Source organism: Acartia tonsa, chromosome 7 (genome assembly GCF_053477335.1).
Source record: "Acartia tonsa isolate MP-2025a chromosome 7, ASM5347733v1, whole genome shotgun sequence".
NCBI classification, from domain to species: domain Eukaryota; kingdom Metazoa; phylum Arthropoda; class Copepoda; order Calanoida; family Acartiidae; genus Acartia; species Acartia tonsa.
Genome location: NC_137266.1, coordinates 41,582,745 through 41,608,158, shown reverse-complemented (window position 1 = coordinate 41,608,158; position 25,414 = coordinate 41,582,745). Strand labels below are relative to the sequence as shown.

Below are 25,414 nucleotides of genomic sequence, written 5' to 3'. Positions count from 1 at the left end.
GAATCAACAAGGAAAAAATGTGCGCGCCTTTGTTTGTTTACAAGCTAAGCGCGGAGATAATTAGGAATGCCGCGTAACACACTCATTCTCTGGTGTAAGGAAAAGGGAATTAATGGGTTCGAACTTGCCAGGGAATACAAGAAAATCATTCCAACACACACCCGTCTAGTCACTGGGAATCGAACACAATAACTCATCTTAGCATCATGCGTGCAGACAGTGTCCACAAAATCACAATCTTATAACGCATAAATCACAAGAGTTTAAAATGGCATGGCCATCAGGCCTAAAATTAATATGGTAACTTACGAACACCACAATAACTCAAACCGACTCCACTACCACATAAGGATAGGAATAAGGAATGGGAAAAGCATTCAACATTCATGAAATGCACATTTACCACTCACACATCTCATTATATCATGGCCTCATAATCTTAATTAAAGTTAGAATTACAGACCATGTAATTGCGAATACATGAATTAATAATCAATAGTACCTAAACTTTGATTAGGTACCTACATAATAATAGGCAAATGATTTTTAAATTAAAAATCGCATCAATAATTAAATAATCAACTCAAACTTTTAATCAAAAGAAAGAAAGATTAAATAATGACATTTTTTCTACTAAATCTTTTTGCTAGAAAAGAAAAATAGAATTTTCATAAAAAACTTCTCAAAATTAAGCATTTTCTCCAGCGGAAAAATACTCGGGCTTACATCTAGACATTCTTAGATAAGATAAGTAAATCCTTAAATCTAACATGTTTAATAAAATAGATACTTAAATCTAAACAAAATATGACTGTAAAAAAAATCATCAAACATCGGAAAATTAAAATTTCATAATTTTAAATCTTCGTGAATCAAATTTGCGTAAAATAAAATTGCAATTGAAATATGCAAATTAAATTACCAAAATAAAACAAAAGCTCAATTATAAGAAAAGAACTTCTCTAAATGCTGAGTTTGCAATTTCTCTCTGTTTTAAGAAGAAAGCAACTTGTACATATTCATACAGTCAAAATTAAGGCAATTTGGGGCCTCAGTTAGAATGAACCCCTCAAGATACAAACTAACCAATCTTTCAAACATTAATAATGCCATGTTCCAGCTATCCTGACGGACGTTATGTCTTTCCATCACAATTTTTGATACTGCATAATTTCCGACAGGATTTCTGGCGCAGGGCTCCATCAACTGAAAATAAACATAATTAGTGATGTTTAAATCAAATCAAAAATTAAAAGAATCATGAATAATTCAAGAAACTTTAAAATCATCAGTCAAAGCAATCAAAATAAAATTATCTTATGCTTTAGTTTTGCCGTTCTGTAGTATGTCTGGCCGAGGTAACAGAGCTAAGATACACTATAGAGCGGTCTTATTAAGCTTAAATCTTCGAACTCAAAGAATCTACTTAATTCAAGACGAAAAAAATCTGCATTTTTCTTTAGGTACATCGGTTAAAAGGTAAATAGAAATAATTTTAATATATATGTAATATTAAATTATCTATGTGATTATAATAAATCTTAAGAAATATTTATATGATGTAAAAATCTCATTGTGTTACTTTTTTTTATCATATCGAATTTCAATTAAACAAGGATAAAAATGTTCGTATTTGCGTAGGTACCTAGGAAAATTTCCGCGAAAAAAATCCCTGGTCCCGGAAAGACTTAAATCATTGAAAAAACTTGCGTAAACGTATGAATAACTTAAGTTTGCATTTCAAATGAAAAAAAAATCTTGCGTCGATTTGAAAGTTTAAACGAAATTGAGTCAAAATTTGCGTTTTTTGTCTTTCGAAAAAAATATCTGATAAATCTACCATAAAAATAAATTTCAAAGTTAAACAAGAACGATACTTATACTAAACTTTGGGTAGATTGATCTTGAGCAGACGTCTTGCGGAAGTCTCGTTACTCGTGGCGGCTGCGTCATCTGATAATTTGAACTTGCAAACCACGGTCCTCCCACCTGGGCGCACTTCTTCCACACGCCCCAATCTGAACTTCTTCATCAAATTTGTGCTATCGTCGATCAGCACCACGTCTCCCGGCTCGAGCAGCACCTTGTTGCTGCGCCACTTGACGGACTTGAGTAGCTCAGGCATGAGCTGCTCCTTGTACACCTGATGGAACTGACGGGTCAACTCCTCCAAGTTCTCCAGCCTCCTAGTGATGGGCTCTTTACAACCTGTCTCAAAGGTGCAGATAGCATCGTTGGTCCTGCCGCCTAACAGATCAGCAGGTGAAATTATTCTCCAGCAATTGACGTCATCTCCTTGGGTGGCATAGGTCAATGGCTTAGAATTCAGGACTCTTGCAGTCTCAGCACACAACACCAATAAATCATTGAAGGTTACAGTAGCACCAGCCAACTTCTTGTTCAACACACGCTTGACCAGCCCAACCTGCCTCTCCACAGTACCCACGAACGAGTGTGCTGCGGTGGGCACCAGATGCCATTCAAAATGCATTCGGGTATCCTTCAAAAGTTCATCCATAATTCGTTTAGCACCAGCCATGTTGGTGCCTCTGTCTGTGGTAACCCTTCTAGGCATATTGTAAAACGCCTGAAGTTTTCTCAAGCCGACCAGCACGGCTTCAGTTGAATAATCAGTCAACACATCAACAAACACAGCCTGTGTAAATCTACAGGCCACAATCAACAACCAAACTTTGTACTTGGTCTTGGAACTCCTGGTACCAACGCCAGGCTTCGTAACTTCGATCGGCCCCGCAAGGTCCATATGCACCTCCTTGAAGGGCACAGAGGGCTCGACACGATCTGGCAGAATATTAGCAATTGCGGGACTCGAACGCTTGGCATATTCAATGGAACATGCAGCACAACTCTTGACCACTTTCATAGCCTCCATGCGGCCATGTGTGATCCATGCATACCTGCGGCTTTGCGCCAATGTCTTACGATGGCCTCCATGCCCCAATTCATCGTGGGACTGTTGAAGGATGAGCCGCGCCAGCCTGTTGTGGCGGCTGAGCAAGACAACACCTGGGCTGTCCTTCATAATCTTCCTGGGGCCTCCAGCAGCGGCCTCAAGAGCCTCATCTCCTCTCCCGGACATTTTCAATATTGTAAATGTCCTAAGAGGATAACATCCATCATGACCCACAATGGGCCAACAAACCTGGACCTTGTGATGATACGGTTGAAGGGAGTCAAATTTCCCCTCGGCGTCCATGGTCATCTCCTTCTCTTGGTTGAAGGAAGTCAAAAACAGGTCACAAACAGAATCCATGTATGTATTCGTGAAAGTATAGTTCTCATAATGCTTAGAACTATCATTGTTGCTAACACCATCCTCAATTGTTGCAACGCCACGTTTCTTGACAAGCAGCGTTTTAAAGCAGTTGGCAGCCTTAAGAACTGCGGCAACAGTCCTCCTTGCCTGCCTGTAGGTCCTTCTTGCCAGGGACCTCCAGAAATCATTGTCCACTACCTGTGTGAACATTACCTTGAGCTTCGCCATCTTGGGATTTAGCTCGCTCTCGGGAATGGATGCATTTACCTCACCCGCCGTCTTAACGGGCCACTGGTCCTGTTCCAGGCGCAACCAGCTTGGACCTTCTTGGTATGTAGATCCAGGTTGTACATCCTCAATTGTACACAAACCACGCGTTGCCAGATCGGCAATGTTGTGCTGGGTTGGAACCCATCTCCAATCTTCAGGGCTCGTCAACTGTTGTATCTCGGAAACACGATGACTGTTAAAAACATTTAACATAACACTGTCACTGGATAGCTGAGCTAGGGCACAGCTGCTATCACTAAAAAATACTTTGCCAGAAATGTTGAAAGGTAGAGCTCTGGCTACAGTATCCACAAGCCTGGCCAAAATTAGACAACTAAGCATTTATAACCTTGGTATAGACTCAATCTTCACTGGTGCGACACGTGACTTGGCGCAACACAAAACTACATCATATCCTCCAGGAACTGGCCATCTCAGGTAGGTGATGGCTGCATAGGCCTGGTTAGATGCATCGCAGAAACCAACAAGCATTGGAAGCCCCAACGGCTTATCAGGAACCATCGAACGTCTGAACGACACATTTCCAAGTGCCGAACGGTCCTGGAGGCTGGACACGAGCTCCGACCTCAACTCTCCAGGTATAACATCATCCCAGTTACATCCATGTATGCAAACTGAGCGCAGACAAAGCTTGGACTTAAGCAGCAATGGCGCTGCTAGACCCATTGGGTCATAAAGTTGTTGCACAATTCTCCAAACTTCTCGTTTAGTTATCAACTCAGGTAGACTTCTCCAGAGATCCTCCAGGTCTAGATCCTCTAGTAACTTTCTACCCTTAATCTTCTCGCCGTGGTTGGCTCTGACAGGTAGGAACAACTTATCCTGTTTAGGGTCCCAAACGAGGCCCAGAACTTTTATACTGTCAACATCATCTCCAGAATAAACAACAGATTTAAACTTGAAATTGCCAGGTGCAATCATATCCTCCAGCTCTTGGACCAGCTGGACAGCTTCAGGTTTACTGTTATGACCGCTCAAACAGTCATCCACGTAAGTACAAGTCTCCAATTTGACCGATGGAGGATCTTGATACAAAACAAATTCAGAACTGAGTGGTTGCTGAACATCTCTCCACACATCCTGCTGGGCTACAACGTCACAACCTCTAATCTTCTCAGATCCATAAACATCTTGAACATCCTGCTGGGAACGTCCACCAAAAATACGACCAGTGAGTCTGAGGGCGGTCACGGCCATATCTCCAGCCAAAGCCTCACCAAAGTTGATGGTTTTGGTAAGGTAGACCTCTGGCTCTCCATCAACTGTATCAGCGAAAAAAACACGTTTCAGCTGAGAATCTTCATAGGTAGCTAATAATGAATTATAGAACTTCTGAATATCAGCCACGAATGCACACTTATAACTTCTGAACCGGATAAGATTGTGCATCAGAGTATATAATGGAACTGGGCCGTCCATCATAATACTATTGAGGCTTAGCCCCTTGCAGCAGAGACTGGAATTTGCGCATATCCTCAACGGCGTGGAAATAGACTCTTTATATGCGCAGACTAGGCTCGAATAATACACGGGCTTAGTATAAGCTAGGTCTTCTGGCGAAGCTTTCTGATACACTCCACGAGACACAGCTTCTTGAAACACTTGGCAGAAGGTGCTGTATTCACCTTTTTTAATCATTCTCTGCCGGTCACGTAAGCAGATCTTATAGGCCTGCTCTGAATTGTCAAATAACACACTTGGCGGCTGCTTGTAGGGATATGAGGCCGTCCAAATATGGTTCTCAAGATCTAATGTCAGACCTTCTTCAATCAGCTGCCGCTTACGCACATCCAAGGCGGACTGCCCGGCAGCTATGGCGGCGCAATGACGGCAGTTCTTACAACCGCTGCACATTGATGGCGGCTGTATTCCCAAACTCTCAGTACTCAGGAACTCCATCTTGCTGACCTCCAACTTCACAGCTTTACAGGCGACAGGATTAGCAACAGTCCTGCCATCTGCAGACACAACTAAATAGCCTGTACCAAATAAGCTTCTGTACAGTCTAGAATCACCAACCATTTTATCTGCACACGGGAACATAGCTGGTGTTAAATGGCCGATTAAAACATCAATCTTGCCGTCGACCATAGAAAAATTATCAGGCTTCATGTTGAAAATGTCGGCGGCGGCTGTAGGATCAATAGAACGCAACCCTTCTTCAGTACCAATGCTGGGCACTACCGCTGCCTCCAGAATATGTGAATTCCGGTTGCGGTCAACCAAACAAATCTTGACTGTAGGACATGCTTGGCTCTTTCCATCTGCCAGAGAAATAGTAGCTGTGCGACCAGTAGATGGCAACTCTAACTTCTTGGCAATACTTCTAGAAATCAACGTCAAATTTGCTCCGCTGTCCCACATGGCATTGACGGTGACTTGACGTTTGTCAGCCGCCAACGCCGGGACCTGTTGCAACATCAGCATAAAATTGTTCTTGCTAAACAATTGTGACTCATACACCGCCGCAACTTGTCCACTAGCAACCGATTCATGTAATAATGAATTATGAGGCTGGTTGCAACTGTCAATGGTACAGCTGCCAAGCTTATCGGCTCTGGGACAATCGGCCACCCGATGCCCTTTTTGTAAGCAGAGCAAACAGGCGCCTATCTTCTTGATGAAGACTTTGCGTTCAGGAACAGACATATCCCTAAACTTGGAGCACTTAAACAACAGGTGATCAGAGTTACAACCTTCCGACGGGCAAGGCTGTTTCTTCTTGGTCTTAGCTGGAGACCCAGGTTTACCAACGGCTGTAGCTGCGGCCGCAGGATTACCTTTCTTCTTGGAGGGGGTGTCTACATCGAATGAACACCTCATCAAAATGGCGCCACGCTGTTCCTCTATAATCTTCAACAGCTTAGGAATATTTGGGGTATCCATCGAGCCCAACGCCAGGTTGAGCTTGTCCTGGAAATCACGTGGCAACTTTTTGGATAACATTTCCAAAAGAATAATGGTCAACCACTGGCTTGTGGTGACTTCCTCATCATCATCATCCTTAGTCAGCTGCTCGAGCTGGCTAACTGCACCACCAAACTCTGCTAAGACTGTCACAATCTGGTTGGAGTCCGACGGTTTAGGCTTCTTCTCCCATTGGTTGAAAAGGCAGAGCATCTGACGTGTTTTGGACTTAAAACGTGCGTCGAGGTAAGCCCATTGAGATTCATGTGATTGAATCTGAATTAACTGAAGTCTCAACTCTTTATTTTTGCAGACCTTTTCACTGCTCAACAATAACTGTAAATATGACGGGTCCTGTCCTACGGTAAGCTTTTTAAAATTGTCCTTGAAACTTACGTAGGCTGACTCTGAGCCGTCAAAGCTTGGAAGAAGACGTTCGTCGACACGATTCATATATCCTGGCGTGAATATAGAACCGGTGCCGAACTGTGGTGTGCCAAACGGCGACACAAATGGCGATGCTGTCGAAGCACCCGCCGTCGTTGTAGGCGGCTTCACAGGTTCAAGCTTAACCTCGGCCAGCCGTTTCATCAAAGCAGACAAAGTGTTTATAATTGGTTCTGGTAAGGGAAAATATGACCCTTTAATAACTTTCACAATCTTTATGCAACGATCATATAGTTCAGCCTTATGGTCAGGCAAATTATCACCAACTAAATCAACAACACTTTGAATGTCACTGAGCTCCTCCATAGCATCTAGAGCATCTCTTAGAGCGTTATAATCTTTTTGCACAGTAATTATATTAGAATAAATGTCACTAAACTCCTCAAGCTCTTGGATTCTCACTCCAAGCTTGCTAAAACCGACCATAATGCTATCGAATGTCTCGAACTTGTCATGGACAAGGATTGACTCCTTAGTGAAATGTCTAACATCAAGCTCTGAAGATTCACTGACCAACTTCATCACTTTATTTAGTTCACTGGTTAGGGCCTCGACGGCTGGGCGCAGCCGTAGTCCCAGTTGAGCGCCTTTATTCTTTTTAGGACCCATGATTGTCACAATAATTAACTGTACTGATTACGATTATAATAGTGTGTGGTAAGGTATCACAACCAACACATTCACAAAACTTCACAGATATTTTCTTAGCCGCATCTGTTCTGTCTCGTTTTCATTGTTTCGGTACGCATGCCTTGCCGTACACGAAATCTTAATCTCCAAGCCCTCCGAATGACCAACATGTGAATGTTTACAAATGTGTATTTATTACCATGAAAACGGTGCATCTAAAACAAAAATATAAAAATTAATAACATAATATTAATGGTTTATTATTTTTGTATATCGAGGTTGCGTGATTTCAATTTAATTAAAAATATAAAATTTCTAAAAAACTTTAAATTGGCACGAAACATACTAAATAGCATCAGAAATTGATAATTTTAGATTCGAATGATCAATAAAATTAAGGAAAATATTCGTATGTCAAAAGTTAGCAGTTAAATGGTCTATTTGTTGAAAAATTAATGTTTTAAATTTCTTCGTAAAAAAATATACCATACTACACTTATTATTAAGAATTAAGATAAATTCTTACCACATTATACGTCAAACTAAGCAGGAAGGCTTATTTGAGATCTTCCACGGATTAGAGCGCATGTATATCCATCCAATACATTATTTTTATTCACGTAGCTCTTCACATGGGAATCAACAAGGAAAAAATGTGCGCGCCTTTGTTTGTTTACAAGCTAAGCGCGGAGATAATTAGGAATGCCGCGTAACACACTCATTCTCTGGTGTAAGGAAAAGGGAATTAATGGGTTCGAACTTGCCAGGGAATACAAGAAAATCATTCCAACACACTTATCTAAAAAGGCATTTCTCACATTTTAATCCCGCTTTTTGTAGCTGTTTCATCCTTGTTATTGGCGGAATTTGACAAAGACCCCTTGACTCAAATATAATAGATTCTAAACTTCTATTTCAATGTATATTTTTCTATAGTGTAGCATTGGATTTTCTGATTACACAGCGTTTTTTTGCTGTGATTGTTATAATCCTATTGGCCTTTGAAATCCGTTTCTTTGAGTTTAAATGTAGAGAAATGTAAAGAAAATGTTAATTGATTTGATTACTTGAAAGAGAGAGAGACTTGATGTAAATAATTATCTAATTACTAGACTTGTCTAATATCAAGGCAGTAGCGACATGATAAAGTGCCTGCCTGCTGTTGCGGGGGTGTTGGGATCGAGTCTGGGCCCTACCACGTCATACCTAAGACGTTAAAAACTATTCCTATATACCGCTGCTATGTCTGGCACGTGATACAATTGGAAAACCTTGTTTTCATTACCCAGCAAAGTTAGGACTTCCAGACAAGGGTCGTGCAATCAAAGGGTTTGTGGTCTGTTGGATGTGATTCTAATATTAAAAGTGGGCTTTGGAGTATCGCATCCCATTACAAGCTACACAAATATGCTGATATAGAATTTGGGTCTGTCTGTCCGTTTGTTAGTTATAAAGAAGTGTTTAATGACCTAAAAGCAGTAACTACAATTTAGTTTTCTCAGGGAATGGGGGATAATTGTACTCTAAATTACCCCAAGGTTTTTAAGCACATTGAGTTTTATTTATGTATAAAGGTATTTTTCACATTCTGATTGGTTGGTCCAAACAAAGAAGTGTTTAACTTTGTTAACCAATCATTTAAATCTACAAAAGGGTAATATTGTTTATAGTCATTGAGGGCTATGGAAATTTACAGAAACTTTGGCTATAAAAAATCCCCGATGCTAATGGAGGTAAAGTTAAAATTTTATGTGTTTGTGTGGAAATGTACAGAGAACAAGGGCATATGCTACTTTTGATGATACATTAACAAATAAGAGCTCTACACCCTAAAAGACACTTTTTCGTGGGCCTTACTGTAGAAATTTATCGTCTATTGTCTTATCCCTAGAAAGATATCTAGGTTTTTGTTTTCTTATCAAATGTATTCTAATTATGGCTATAGAGTTGCTACGCTTTCAAGTTTATTATTTCAGTATTTGTAGTTGTGTTAACATTTTCTATTAACAAAAAAAATCCATAATTTTTTTCTCATAAAGAAAATTAAGCAAAATTAATTATGGTACATTGCATATACATAACCCCCCACCCCCCCCAGAAAAAAAAGTATCTTAAAACAAAAACAAGTATAAATAAATCCATGTTAGGAAGGAGCGAGGCTAAAGTGTGTGTGTGCAATTGTGTGCATAGTTACGTGACTTTGTGACGTTTGAGTTTGTAGAAAAAGGTGGGAACGCAGGGATCTAAAGGGATAAGACAATGAAGAATTAATTGATATACATCCAATGATGATGAATTAAATTACCCCTTCTCTAGAAAAAGATACTTGCTGAAAAGATTGGACAGTAATAGTTTGGAACCAACCAATCAATATTTAATGTAAAAGTACCCAAATTTTTTGAGCCAACGAATAAGATAACGTGGTGTTTAAAAATTCTGGGTATGAGTGTGCTCTACAGACTAATGTCCCCTCCCTACCAGGTTTGTGAAAACGGATGAACGCATGGTAAAAAAGAGCCTAGTTATAAAGAATCTGCGCTTTAACAAAATCCCCCAACCAAATTGTAAAGAAATACATGATGATATATGTATTATGTATGTATTGTACATGTTGTTTCATATGTTCATTTCTCAAAACAAGGTTTTGTTTCTACTTATTATCATAGATCTAAAGGGATAAGACAATAGCACATAAATTGATGTACAATGCATCCCAAATGAAGATACAAAAATTATTCATCTTTAGATTACAATTAATAATTGAAATGATCAAACACTTAATCTAATAAACAAACCAATCAAAATTCAATATTAGTCTCCAAAGTTGTTAAGGCAACAAAGAAGAAAACGTTATTATAAAATTTTGGAGACTAGTGTAATAAACAGCCCAATGGCCCCTCCCTCCCTGACTTATAATACTATATGTACAGGGTACCACATTGAAATGGACCTACTTTTTGTAGCAATGTTACTTTTGTAAGTGTTTGTATCTGTTTTGAAAAGAAAAAAAAAAGGGGGGGGGGAGTGTGGGATATTTGAAGAGTGGAGAAACCCTCCCCAAATATAGTTAAAAACCTTACAATTGCCAATAAGATGCTTCTCTTTAAAGGAGAACCAAATTGGTTCTGCGGTAAGTAAGATCTTTTACCACATTAAAAAAGAAGCCTACTACTTTATATAATAGGATAAGTTTTCTAACCAATCAATGCGGAAAACTCTCTGGGACTCTCCTAACCCTTTTTTTATGTAGCCTAAAAAGTGATTTCATTATACAAAAAGTTTTTTAGTCCATTTAAACATGGAGGGAAATTGCAGCTTTTTTCTTTTACCCTGCAGTAAAAATCCATAAGGCTTTTCTCAGTGAATAAGGACAAAAATCAATAATTTATGTAAAGATATGGTTTCAACACGCAATGATTGTTCTCAAAAGTTTCACTTCCCATTCTAAATCTGTTTGTATGTAACGCTATTTGTATTCTTGAAATCTGAACTTTAGACAATTTTACGAAAACAGTAAAAGTGTCTGACTATGACGTCAGAAAAAATTAACAATTAACCAATGAGAGGCCGCTATATATTTTACCATTGTGAATACTGGCTTCTCATTGGTTAATCGTTAATTTTTTCTGACGTCATAGTCAGACACTTTTACTGTTTTCCAATTTTACTAAAGGTTAGTACAGAATTTAAGGATCTGGTCAGGGATCTAAAGGGATAAGACAATGGCCGATAAATTGATGTAGATCCCCAATGGTGATATAGAAAATTATCGCATTTGTAGATTACAATTAGGGGTTCAAACGTTTGGCACTTAAATAAATCAACCAACCAATCAAAATTCACTAAAGTCCCCACAGTTGTTAAGCCAACGAATAAGAAAACGTTAATTTAAAACTTTGGAGACTAATAAACATAATAAACAGCTCATTGTCCCCTCTCTCCTTGGGATCTGGTGCAGTTTACGGAAAAATATTCTTGGGATCAATTACCTCCAAAAATGTGTGAACTTTAAAGGCTGCTAGCTGCCAAACGGCTGAACGTACATTTTATGCAAACACATCATTTTAAACATTCATTAGAAGACCTATAAAAATCAGCAATAGCCTAGATCCGTAAACTGCAACTGATTCCAATTTGGTCAGCTTTTTTAATAATGTAATGACTCTCTACAATTGTTAATGTTCGCTAGATTAGTTAATAAGTTAATATTCGCTTTAAGAATGCTGTCATAGTAAGAGTATTATTACGTAATCATGTAGTAAAAAAGTTAAAGAATATGATAAATAAAGTATTTTTTCCCCTGCTGCATATTGAGAAAATATTTTGAAAATAAACAAGGATAATTATGTCAAGAGGTAGTGCAGTATGATAAGTTGAGTGTCCAAACTTTTAAACCACTAATTGTAATCTACAAAGGGAGTAATTAAGGGCATCTTAATTGGAGATATCGGCCATTGTCAGTGTCTTATCCCTTCAGATCCCTGCAAATTTTTGAAACAACGAGAAAAATGAATAATATAGATGAAAAATACTGTATAAACAATATTTCATTCTACAGGGTCCCTTATTTTATACCTTATTAGTGTATGTATCTGTCCTTCTGTCTGTCTGTCATTCTACAGGGTCCCATATTTTATACCTCATTAGTGTATGTATCTGTCTACCTGTCTGTCTGTCATTCTACAGGGTCCCATATTTTATACCTTATTAGTGTATGTATCTGTCTACCTGTCTGTCTGTCAATCTACAGGGTCCCATATTTTATACCTCATTAGTGTATGTATCTGTCTACCTGTCTGTCTGTCATTCTACAGGGTCCCCTATTTTATACCTCATTAGTGTATGTATCTGTCTACCTGTCTGTCTGTCATTCTACAGGGTCCCATATTTTATACCTTATAAGTGTATGTAATATGTATCTGTCTACCTGTCTGTCTGTCAATCTACAGGGTCCCATATTTTATATCTTATTAGTGTATGTATCTGTCTACCTGTCTGTCTGTCATTCTACAGGGTCCCATATTTTATACCTTATTAGTGTATGTATCTGTCTACCTGTCTGTCTGTCATTCTACAGGGTCCCATATTTTATACCTCATTAGTGTATGTATCTGTCTACCTGTCTGTCTGTCATTCTACAGGGTCCCCTATTTTATACCTCATTAGTGTATGTATCTGTCTACCTGTCTGTCTGTCATTCTACAGGGTCCCATATTTTATACCTTATAAGTGTATGTAATATGTATCTGTCTACCTGTCTGTCTGTCAATCTACAGGGTCCCATATTTTATATCTTATTAGTGTATGTATCTGTCTACCTGTCTGTCTGTCATTCTACAGGGTCCCATATTTTATACCTTATCAGTGTATGTATCTGTCCATCTGTCTGTCTGTCATTCTACAGGGTCCCATATTTTATATCTTATTAGTGTATGTATCTGTCTGTTTGTAATGTTAGGAGTTATTGATTTTAATTTTTATAAATGGATATAATTGACTTTGAAACCGATTTTTATTCGATGGATCATACCTGGTTCTGAGCCATACTATTGTATTGTATCGTATTATGTATAACTTTCCACGGATAATGAAATAAAAATCATAAAACAGATACATACACTAATAAGATATAAAATATGGGACCCTGTAGAATGACAGACAGACAGATGGACAGATACATACACTGATAAGGTATAAAATATGGGACCCTGTAGAATGACAGACAGACAGGTAGACAGATACATACACTAATAAGATATAAAATATGGGACCCTGTAGATTGACAGACAGACAGGTAGACAGATACATATTACATACACTTATAAGGTATAAAATATGGGACCCTGTAGAATGACAGACAGACAGGTAGACAGATACATACACTAATGAGGTATAAAATAGGGGACCCTGTAGAATGACAGACAGACAGGTAGACAGATACATACACTAATGAGGTATAAAATATGGGACCCTGTAGAATGACAGACAGACAGGTAGACAGATACATACACTAATAAGGTATAAAATATGGGACCCTGTAGAATGACAGACAGACAGGTAGACAGATACATACACTAATAAGATATAAAATATGGGACCCTGTAGATTGACAGACAGACAGGTAGACAGATACATATTACATACACTTATAAGGTATAAAATATGGGACCCTGTAGAATGACAGACAGACAGGTAGACAGATACATACACTAATGAGGTATAAAATAGGGGACCCTGTAGAATGACAGACAGACAGGTAGACAGATACATACACTAATGAGGTATAAAATATGGGACCCTGTAGATTGACAGACAGACAGGTAGACAGATACATACACTAATAAGGTATAAAATATGGGACCCTGTAGAATGACAGACAGACAGGTAGACAGATACATACACTAATGAGGTATAAAATATGGGACCCTGTAGAATGACAGACAGACAGAAGGACAGATACATACACTAATAAGGTATAAAATAAGGGACCCTGTAGAATGAAATATTGTTTATACAGTATTTTTCATCTATATTATTCATTTTTCTCGTTGTTTCAAAAATTTGCAGGGATCTGAAGGGATAAGACACTGACAATGGCCGATATCTCCAATTAAGATGCCCTTAATTACTCCCTTTGTAGATTACAATTAGTGGTTTAAAAGTTTGGACACTCAACTTATCATACTGCACTACCTCTTGACATAATTATCCTTGTTTATTTTCAAAATATTTTCTCAATATGCAGCAGGGGAAAAAATACTTTATTTATCATATTCTTTAACTTTTTTACTACATGATTACGTAATAATACTCTTACTATGACAGCATTCTTAAAGCGAATATTAACTTATTAACTAATCTAGCGAACATTAACAATTGTAGAGAGTCATTACATTATTAAAAAAGCTGACCAAATTGGAATCAGTTGCAGTTTACGGATCTAGGCTATTGCTGATTTTTATAGGTCTTCTAATGAATGTTTAAAATGATGTGTTTGCATAAAATGTACGTTCAGCCGTTTGGCAGCTAGCAGCCTTTAAAGTTCACACATTTTTGGAGGTAATTGATCCCAAGAATATTTTTCCGTAAACTGCACCAGATCCCAAGGAGAGAGGGGACAATGAGCTGTTTATTATGTTTATTAGTCTCCAAAGTTTTAAATTAACGTTTTCTTATTCGTTGGCTTAACAACTGTGGGGACTTTAGTGAATTTTGATTGGTTGGTTGATTTATTTAAGTGCCAAACGTTTGAACCCCTAATTGTAATCTACAAATGCGATAATTTTCTATATCACCATTGGGGATCTACATCAATTTATCGGCCATTGTCTTATCCCTTTAGATCCCTGACCAGATCCTTAAATTCTGTACTAACCTTTAGTAAAATTGGAAAACAGTAAAAGTGTCTGACTATGACGTCAGAAAAAATTAACGATTAACCAATGAGAAGCCAGTATTCACAATGGTAAAATATATAGCGGCCTCTCATTGGTTAATTGTTAATTTTTTCTGACGTCATAGTCAGACACTTTTACTGTTTTCGTAAAATTGTCTAAAGTTCAGATTTCAAGAATACAAATAGCGTTACATACAAACAGATTTAGAATGGGAAGTGAAACTTTTGAGAACAATCATTGCGTGTTGAAACCATATCTTTACATAAATTATTGATTTTTGTCCTTATTCACTGAGAAAAGCCTTATGGATTTTTACTGCAGGGTAAAAGAAAAAAGCTGCAATTTCCCTCCATGTTTAAATGGACTAAAAAACTTTTTGTATAATGAAATCACTTTTTAGGCTACATAAAAAAAGGGTTAGGAGAGTCCCAGAGAGTTTTCCGCATTGATTGGTTAGAAAACTTATCCTATTATATAAAGTAGTAGGCTTCTTTTTTAATGTGGTAAAAGATCTTACTTACCGCAGAACCAATTTGGTTCTCCTTTAAAGAGAAGCATCTTATTGGCAATTGTAAGGTTTTTAACTATATTTGGGGAGGGTTTCTCCACTCTTCAAATATCCCACACTCCCCCCCCCCTTTTTTTTTTCTTTTCAAAACTTAAATTAAAATGGGAGGATGGTCAACTTCCCCCCTCCCTTATTGCCCCTAGACTCTTCTAGGGGTGTAGCTACTAGTTCAATTATAAATAAAATAGAATGGGGGATGCTTATGGGCTACTACACAAATAAATAACAAGAAAGATTAAGTTCAAAAATAGCGAATATTCAGCCACTACATAAAAAATAGGCAAAAACGTTAAGATTTTTAACAAAAAAAGAATAGTTATTTTTTTATTTTAATATTCGTGGATAATTTTCTTTAAATCGATGCTATATATGATTTTTCAGTATGTCTAAGAACAGGTTATAATCTAGCGGATATAGAATGGTTTCGACGCTAAACTGGAAAAGATATTTTTCTCAAATATTCTTAAAATTAAGTGCAATTAATAAGGAATAGTTAATTCAGTATTGTTTTACAGAAATTGGAAATAAATATAGACAATAAACAAAGATTAAGATGACCTCTTTGTTGCTAAGTGACGCTTAGGGTACAGGTCCTCTCAACGCCACCTTGAACATACTTTGTAACGCGCTCAATCACCCAGGGTATTAAATAAGGTAGCACTCAACAGACAACCAACTTGCACGAAATATGTCATAGCTGTTCATGGTAATAATTTGCGCCTGTTGAGCCGAGACTCGATCTCAATACCTCCCCGACGACGAGCGGTTACGCAAAGTCTTAAGTTGATTTATTTTTTACAAAACTAGGCAAAATCTTACCTAAAAATTTAAATATATTTCTATGTTTGTTTTTTATTACGATAAGTTTAGTGTTTTATTTAAAGAAAATGTTGAAAAACATTTTGTATTTTGTATGTTTAAATAATTAATGTAATGTTTGTGTGTTTGTGTGTTTGTACCGAAGGATCTCGCTAACCGCTGAACCGATCGGGTTCTCCTTAACAGGGTAGATTCTCATATGTCCCGGGAAGGTTTATAACTATTTTGGGGGAGGGTACCACCACCCTCCCTAGAGAAATTAATTTTTTTTTTAATTTCTCAATTTTAGAAAGAGAATTCAACGAAAAACAAACATCAAACGTAATTTTTTTTTTACTTTTTCTTTTAATAAAATCTAAAATAAGAAATTGAATTATTAAATTCGACTCTCTCCTTCTCAAGTGCCCCTAGAGGCCTCTAGGGGCGTAGCCGCTAGTTATATATATTCAAAGTCACATACTTAGATCACGTAAACGACTAAAAATTGGTATAAGTGACAAATTGAAATTTTCAGTTGTTTATCTTGAAAAGCAGATAACGACGTTATCCCTTTACGTTTCTTACAAACAGACGAACTGCCGAACGAACGAAAATTTCAAATTATAAAGTAGCTTTGCTACAAAAAAGAAATACAATATGGAGACAGTAATAGATTTATGAATTTAGCAGCTTTTAACTTTTTTGGAAAAAGAGAGGTGGTAGATTGGTTTAGATATTTATCGCATCGTAATATAGACAACTTTCAGCGGATACCAAAATGAAAAAATATGAGATTAAAACCAGTTTTGTTAGACCTGAAAGGACGAAGGCCCGGGCTAACAAAACTATTATTAATCGTATGATTTTTTTGTTTTAATATTCGTGAAAAATTCCCTGTAAAACGATGCTATACATGATTGTTCGGTATGGCTGAGAACTGGTTCTAATCTAGCGGATATAAATCGGTTTAGAAGCCATACTGTAGGCGCCCCTAACCTGTTGCAATGAGATGGCTGATAATAACTCCCATCTGCCACAGAGCCAATCCCATGGAGCCGTAGATTATGAGTCCCTAAAAGATAATTTGTTAATTAAACAAGGATGACAACATCCATAAGTAGCGAAACACAACAAAGTTTAAGGTTGTTCCAACGGACAATGTGTGTTATAAAGCAGATATTCGTTGTCATAAAAATACCTATAAAGTAATAAATCACGAAACCTTTTTGCATAAAATATGTATCTCTTTCAGTATATGACTGATGGACCAAAACAATTATATACTTGAGGCTAATAGGGAATCTTCACAATAAAATCGGACTTTTATCTTGAATAGCAGCTGAGATAATTGTGACTTCCTCATATCTAAAGGGATAAGACAATGGCCTATAAATTGATGTACATCCCAAATGATGATCATGATACACAAAATTAACCCTTCTGTATGTTACGAGTAGTGTATGAAACGTTGGGACACTCAACTCAATAAAATTAATATAAAACTTTGGGGACTAGTGTAATGTACAGCCCAATTACCCTCCCATATCATCCTAAATCATAACAGACTGACGAGAAAGCCTAAAGTGTCATGTGTAACGTCATAAAAATACATATCTTTTTAGGAGTTTCCTTTCCTACTTCTCCTCTCATTTTTTCTATTCAGGCGTATTTTTTTGACGTCACACATGACACTCTAGGCTTTCTCCAGACTGACTAACCGACATTCAAATGATATATAGCGCATCTACTCTTCTCCAAACCTGTGTAAGTTCAACACCAGAATTGACGAGGCCAAACAACTTTTTCTCCGGCTCTGCTTGGCTAATCAGGTCAAATATACTAGTCTCCAATTCTCCCATTTTATATATCAATTTGGTAATCTATAAAAAATATTAAGGGATCAGACAATGGACGATAAATTGATGCATCTACCCAACGAAGATTACCCCTTCTATAGATCAAAAATATTGGTTGAAAAGTTGGGAATCAACCAATTCAAAGATCTTGAGCCAACGAATAATATAACGTGGTTATAATATACCTCTGAGATTTTAATATTTTAATCAATAGAAATCTAAGCAATACATGCAGACATCCAGTCATTCAAAGTGAGGGAAGCAAAACTTTGTGTAAAATGTAAATATTAAAATAGTAAAAATATAGAAATTTAGAACACTTTGTACAGACCGACGTACGGACATAGACAGGTAATAGAGTAGTCCGGTGACTATAAAATGACACATTTAGTATTTATTAAAAGAGTAGCTATGTCGCCTCTGTATTATACAAAAACAAGGATGACAACATCCATAAGTAGAGAAGTAGAAGAACCAAAAAGGTGAAAGGTTTAACAAACAGACAGAGTGAACGGATGTTCAGTGATCATAAAAAGAAAGAGAGATATGATTTCCCCCAAAGCGTTGCGGACGGATGGACGTAATGACGTACAAACAAAATTAGTGAATTATACGCTAGTATAATAACAAACAAATCAAATATAGAGTTTTAAATCAATATAACTACTCCATAATTATATTCCTATAGATAAGTTCTATCATAACTCTTTCAATAGAAATCGGTTTGAAAACTAAGCGATTACTAAAATTATTTTGTTATTATATAATTGGTTAACCGTTATATATAAAATGCGGGTGTTCTTATGGGCTGAAATATATTTTTGACAGCGCAGCTACATATGACATTCACAATAGTATGTTCGTCAATCCGTCCAACGAAGATTGCATGCGCAAATTCAGTCTATGCACTGAGAAAGCCTAAAGTGTCATGTGTGACGTCATAAAAGTCCATCTCTTTTTGATGACACCTTAGACTTTATAATCTAAAACATTGTTGTTGCTGCGCTTCTTAGGATCAATATTGTCCTTGTTAAAACTTAATTTCATATCTAACAATTAAAATAGAACTGTATATTAATTTACTTTATGCCTTTTTCATGAAAACTAATGTAAACATTAGAAACAAAAGTTTTTCATTTTTTGTGTTTTTAGATAAACATAGCATTTGGACTTATTCTATTATTAGATTGCAACCAAATAGTTTGGGCGCACTAAGTAACATACTACCCCCTTCCCCTTTCTCCTTCACCCCCAACTTCCTACCATTTCTCCTTCTCTACGCCCAATACACCCCAGCCCAACTTTACGCACACACACACACACACAGGCAGGTATGTTGACCGCTATAATTTAAAACGTTCGCCTGTTGCTTTAAAATAAGTATTGCAGGTTAAAATTTAGGCTTTAATACAAAGAAAGGAAACTCTACGAATATCAAAAAATGGTATAAATTGTTTTATATAACATCTTTAGTAAGGCAATAAAACTATGATAATGAAAAATAATAACTTACTCAATAAAAAAAGTTAAAATAAAAAATCATTATTTAGGATAGTTAAATTTTTATCAAACAAAAGAATTTTTGTTGTATGTCCTTTTAAAATATGCTTTATTGTATAATTTTCGTTTCTGTAATTCACAATCAGAATTTCAGAAAGTTTAGTTTATGTACTTTAGAATAATCCAGCAATTCAATCATTAAAAAAATCGTACGATTACAAAATTTTCAATAAATAAATATTTATCATTTATTATATACGTAATATTATAATAGTAATTGCGTAGATAATTAGAAAAAAATGAAAATACATATTGAAAGTTAGATAAATACATATATGGGTTGACTGATAAACAGATGAATGTAAAAATTGATAAACAGATAGATTTATAAATAGATAAGTAGATAAATGGAAAGACATATAGACAGTTAGTTAAATAAATGTATAGATAGACTGATACACATTTAGATTTATAGATAGAACGATAGATGGAAAGACATATAGACAGTTAGATAAATACATAGATGGGTGGACGGATAAACAGATGAATGTAAAAATAGATAGATACATGGAAAGACATATAGAAAGTTAGATAAATACATAGATGGGTGGACTGATAAACAGATAAATGTAAAAATAGATAAATAGATAAAATGAAAGACATTAAGACAATTAGATAGAACATAGATAGATGAACTGATAAACAGATAGATTTATAAATAGATAAGTAGATAAATGGAAAGACATATAGACAGTTAGTTAGATAAATAGATAGACTGATAGACATTTAGATTAATAGAAGATAGATGGAAAGACATATAGACAGTTAGATAAATACATAGATGGGTGGACTGATAAACAGATAGATGTATAAATAGATAGATACATGGTAAGACATATAGACAGTTAGATAAATACATAGATGGGTGGACTGATAAACAGATAGATGTATAAATAGATAGATACATGGTAAGACATATAGACAGTTAGATAAATACATATATGGGTGGACTGATAAACAAATAGATGTATAAATAGATAGATACATGGAAATACATATAGACAGTTAGATAAATACATAGATGGGTGGACTGATAAACAGATAGATGTAAAAATAGATAGATACATGGAAATACATATAGACAGTTAGATAAATACATAGATGGGTAGACTGATAAACAAATAGATGTAAAAATAGATAGATACATGGAAAGACATATAGAAAGTTAGATAAATACATATATGGGTGGACTGATAAACAAATAGATGTATAAATAGATAGATACATGGAAATACATATAGACAGTTAGATAAATACATAGATGGGTGGACTGATAAACAGATAGATGTAAAAATAGATAGATACATGGAAATACATATAGACAGTTAGATAAATACATAGATGGGTGGACTGATAAACAAATAGATGTAAAAATAGATAGATACATGGAAAGACATATAGAAAGTTAGATAAATACATATATGGGTGGACTGATAAACAAATAGATGTATAAATAGATAGATACATGGAAATACATATAGACAGTTAGATAAATACATAGATGGGTGGACTGATAAACAGATAGATGTAAAAATAGATAGATACATGGAAATACATATAGACAGTTAGATAAATACATAGATGGGTGGACTGATAAACAAATAGATGTAAAAATAGATAGATACATGGAAAGACATATAGAAAGTTAGATAAATACATAGATGGGTGGACTGATAAACAGATAAATGTAAAAATAGATATATACATGGAAAGACATATAGAAAGTTAAATAAATACATAGATGTGTGGACTGATAAACAGATGAATGTATAAATAGATAAAATGAAAGACATTAAGACAATTAGATAGAACATAGATAGATGAATTGATAAACAGATAGATTTAAAAATAGATTAGATAAATACATAGATTTGTGGACTGATAAACAAATAGATGCAAAAATAGATAGATACATGGAAATACATATAGAAAGTTAGATAAATAAATATATAGATAGACTGATACACATTTAGATTTATAGATAGTTAGATAGATAGATGGAAAGACATATAGACTTTTAGTGAAATAAATATATAGATAGACTGATAGACATTTAGATTTATAGATAGTTAGATAGATAGATGGAAAGACATATAGACTTTTAGTGAAATAAATATATAGATAGACTGATAGACATTTAGATTTATAGATAGTTAGATAGATAGATAGAAATACATATAGACAGTTAGTTAAATAAATATATAGATTATAGATAGACTGATAAACATTGAGATTTATAGATAGTTAGATAGATAGATGGAAAGACATATAGACTTTAAGTGAAATAAATATATAGATAGACTGATAGACATTTAGATTTATAGATAGTTAGATAGATATATGGAAAGACATATAAACAGTTAGGTAAATTTATAGATTGTATATATTTATACAAAGATGTATAAATAGATATATACATGGAAATACATATAGAAAGTTAGATAAATAAATATATAGATAGACTGATAGACATTTAGATTTATAGATAGTTAGATAGATTAATGGAAAGACATATAGACAGTTAGGTAAATTTATAGACAGATAGACATTTCGTTTTATAGATAGATAGATGGAAAGACATATAAACAGATATATGGAGTGATGGATAGATAGATATATAATGGCACAACTATCCCACATCTAAATCTCTAGCTCGACCATAAATCTTTGAATTTAAAAACAATTCAAATTTCAGTTTATTAATATAATCGACTTCCTTCGTGTTAAAAATGAAACTTCTTTTAAAATGTCTGTCTGTTTGTCCTAAAGTCTGTAACGCTTACAAGCCAGTTTATGTATATCTTCCCTTTTATTTTACTCTTCCTTTCCCTTTTTACATCAGTTTACCATTCCCCCCCCCCCTCCCTCTTCTCTCAACATTAGAATAATAAAACACTAAGGGAGAAAGGGTTAAATAACTGTATTTCCCTATCGCAATGACCATGTACCGACTCTCAATTGGGTCTTTGAAGATCAACCAACGGTAACGGGAATATCAACACAGCCAAGTAGCAGAAAACAATTTGCTAGCAGACGAAAAAGGTCATTGAAAAATGGAGGGAGATAGTTTTCTGTATATACGATCCGTTCTCTCAACCTCTTCCAACTCCTTCTTATATTTGTTTACCCTCTATAGAACAACCAAGAGTGTTCTATAAAGCTTTGCTTTATTATATTTCTTTTTGTATTTACCACCTGATTTGGTACCTTCACACAAAGTGCATGTTGATCACTGATATCTCCCTTATGATTTTTTATAAGTGGGGGGGGGGGGGGGGGGGGAGGGATATCAGTGCTCAACAGGTCACTTTGTGTAAAAGCATCCTTAGTTTAATAACTTTTACCATCTTTTTTTTGTTTTTGACTGAATTCAAAATTTTATTTTCCCATTGATTACAAGTTTAAATATCACTAAATTATAAATTTTGTAATAAACAAGGATGACAACATCCATAAAAGCGAAGCTATGAAACGGTAGGACAAACGAACATTAACACTAGTAAGAGTGTCAGAACTGAATAATCTGAATATAAATGTATAAAAGACGAAACAAAAGTGTAAGTAAATTTGTTGAAAACTGCGTAAATACTGGATATTGTTTAAAGATATTCTTACATTTTAGGACTTTTTTATAGAGATGCTTCACTTATAACATTGTACTTTGTTGTTATAGGAATCACTAATCTAAAAATCAGATTATTCTGATAAGTTTATCACATAAAAATTAGTTGTTAAAAAATTTAAAATCAACATGTTTAAAATTGATGTATGTACATTCTAGTAACGATTATAGAGTTGCTACGTTTCTAAATTGTACTTAACTACTACAGGAATCGCCAAGCAAAGATTGAAATCGATATGACAATTCTAACCAGTTTAAATTAACAAGAAGGCGTAACGTTCGGACCGATCCTAGTTATAGAAAAGCTTAGCTTTAAAAAAGAAAAATTCTATTGAAAATGTGTTATGTCTGCCCCGTGCAGAAAGTGGTAGCTTACAGAACTGTTGCACACATGACCGCCATATTGTTGTAACATCCAGGTGTAATAAATTCTAAATTTGTTTCAAACTTTTTGTCTGACAAATTTTTTGCTCATACGATATATAAGTATGGCAGACAGTATTCCTTGAACTTAGTTTAGACCCACATTGTTTAGACCTGATTATAGAGATGCATCGCATCCTTATAAAAAAGTAACAGTATCTATGTGTGTCTCTCTATAAATTGCAGATTCTACATAGGTCCTGGAGAGGTTTATAAACTAATAAAAACAATTTTCTAGTGCTTTTTCGTTTCAGTTTTGATATCGAGAACATAATTTTTCAAAATTTGTTCTACTTACTTATTAGTTATTTCTTGTTTATAACCAAAACTAATCAATTTACAACACTAAGTCCGTCTGCTGCCTGGTAGATAGATAGATATATGGTCCATTCATATGAGCGAAAGGACTGATGACCGTGTATGAACAGTAGTTTTAATTGAACAACATACTGTTGACTTGGGTCAGTTTTTAAGTGTAGGAATTCTGGGCTAACTCAAATTTTGCTACATTTATTTTAACTGTTAAATTCTATTTCAGTTTCCTAAACATCTGCTATATAACTTTGTCCGTTTATCTATCAATGATTTATTGGTGTGCCTCTTACCTATGGCTGTTGTCATCCTTGTTTATTAAAGATGACAACAGCCATTAAAGCTAATTTTTAAAATCAGAAGGAAGGACAAATGAATAATAACTCTAGTAGAGTGTCAGAACTTCATAAGCAGAACATTACAGAATTGTACATAAATTTGTAGCAAAATTGCAAAAAATTTAGTATACAGTAAAAGGACATACTTAAATTTTTTGGATCTGACTTTAGAGTTTTCTCGCTGATAATACTTTACCTTGTTGTCCTAAGAATCGTCATTCCAAAATTCAGATGAATAGGATAATCATATCATACAAAAATGTTGTCAAAATGTTAAAATGTTTTACATGGACGTACGGAATTTCTTGAGTTGCTAAGCTTTCTAAATTGTACTTAACTATTACAGAGATCATGATTCAAATTTTGAAATCAATAAGACAATTCAAACATGTCTAAATTAACGAAAAGAGCTATCCGTTACGGGCGGACTGATGGATGGACTGACCCTTATTATAGAAAATCTTTGCCTTTAAAAACTAAGTTAGTGTTCGACTTGGTAATACCATGAAAAGAAAGGAATGCATAAAAAATACATTAAAACATACAATAGAAAGGTGTGTTAAAGAAAAAAGTAACACAATATAGTGTTTACATTATGTAACAGCTGATTGTTTGGTCGTTTCGGGTTCAAGACCTCTCCACGCTCTCATAAGACAACCTACCCTTTGATAGAACAACCTTTGTCTGAGAAGTCCCAACTGTGCAAGGTAATGAGTTGCGTCTGTTTTGTACCAAGGCATTCCTCTTACTCTAACTTTTGATATCACGCACCTGACATAGCAACAAAAGGAACCATTTTAAAGTCTTAAGTTATGACCCGGAGTCGGGCGGAGAATCGATCCTATCACCTTCCCGTCAACGAGCGGACGCGCAATGTGTTACGCCACAGTCACAGATTAGGATTCTCCTTACTCTCAATAGTAGTGTCACGTGCAGCAGTGACTACCTTTTTAATGCCTTTTGTGCGACACGTTTTGGTCCAGACTCG

At 35.4% G+C, this 25,414-nt stretch overlaps 1 protein-coding gene across 2 annotated transcripts in view; it reads right to left on the bottom strand.

Moving 5' to 3' along the window:
- LOC145323779 (uncharacterized) overlaps positions 1 to 18,191 on the bottom strand; it is a 37,805-nt gene extending 19,614 nt beyond the window's left edge. For both annotated transcript variants that reach the window (XM_080166313.1, XM_080166314.1), the window contains exons 1-2: positions 18,076 to 18,191; positions 17,312 to 17,387 (exon numbers count right to left, since the gene is read on the bottom strand). In XM_080166313.1, the coding sequence (XP_080022439.1) occupies positions 17,312 to 17,387; positions 18,076 to 18,174 (175 nt within the window). In that variant the 5' untranslated portion in view covers positions 18,175 to 18,191. The remainder of the gene's footprint in view (positions 1 to 17,311; positions 17,388 to 18,075) is intronic.
- Between the last annotated feature and the right edge of the window lie 7,223 nt (positions 18,192 to 25,414).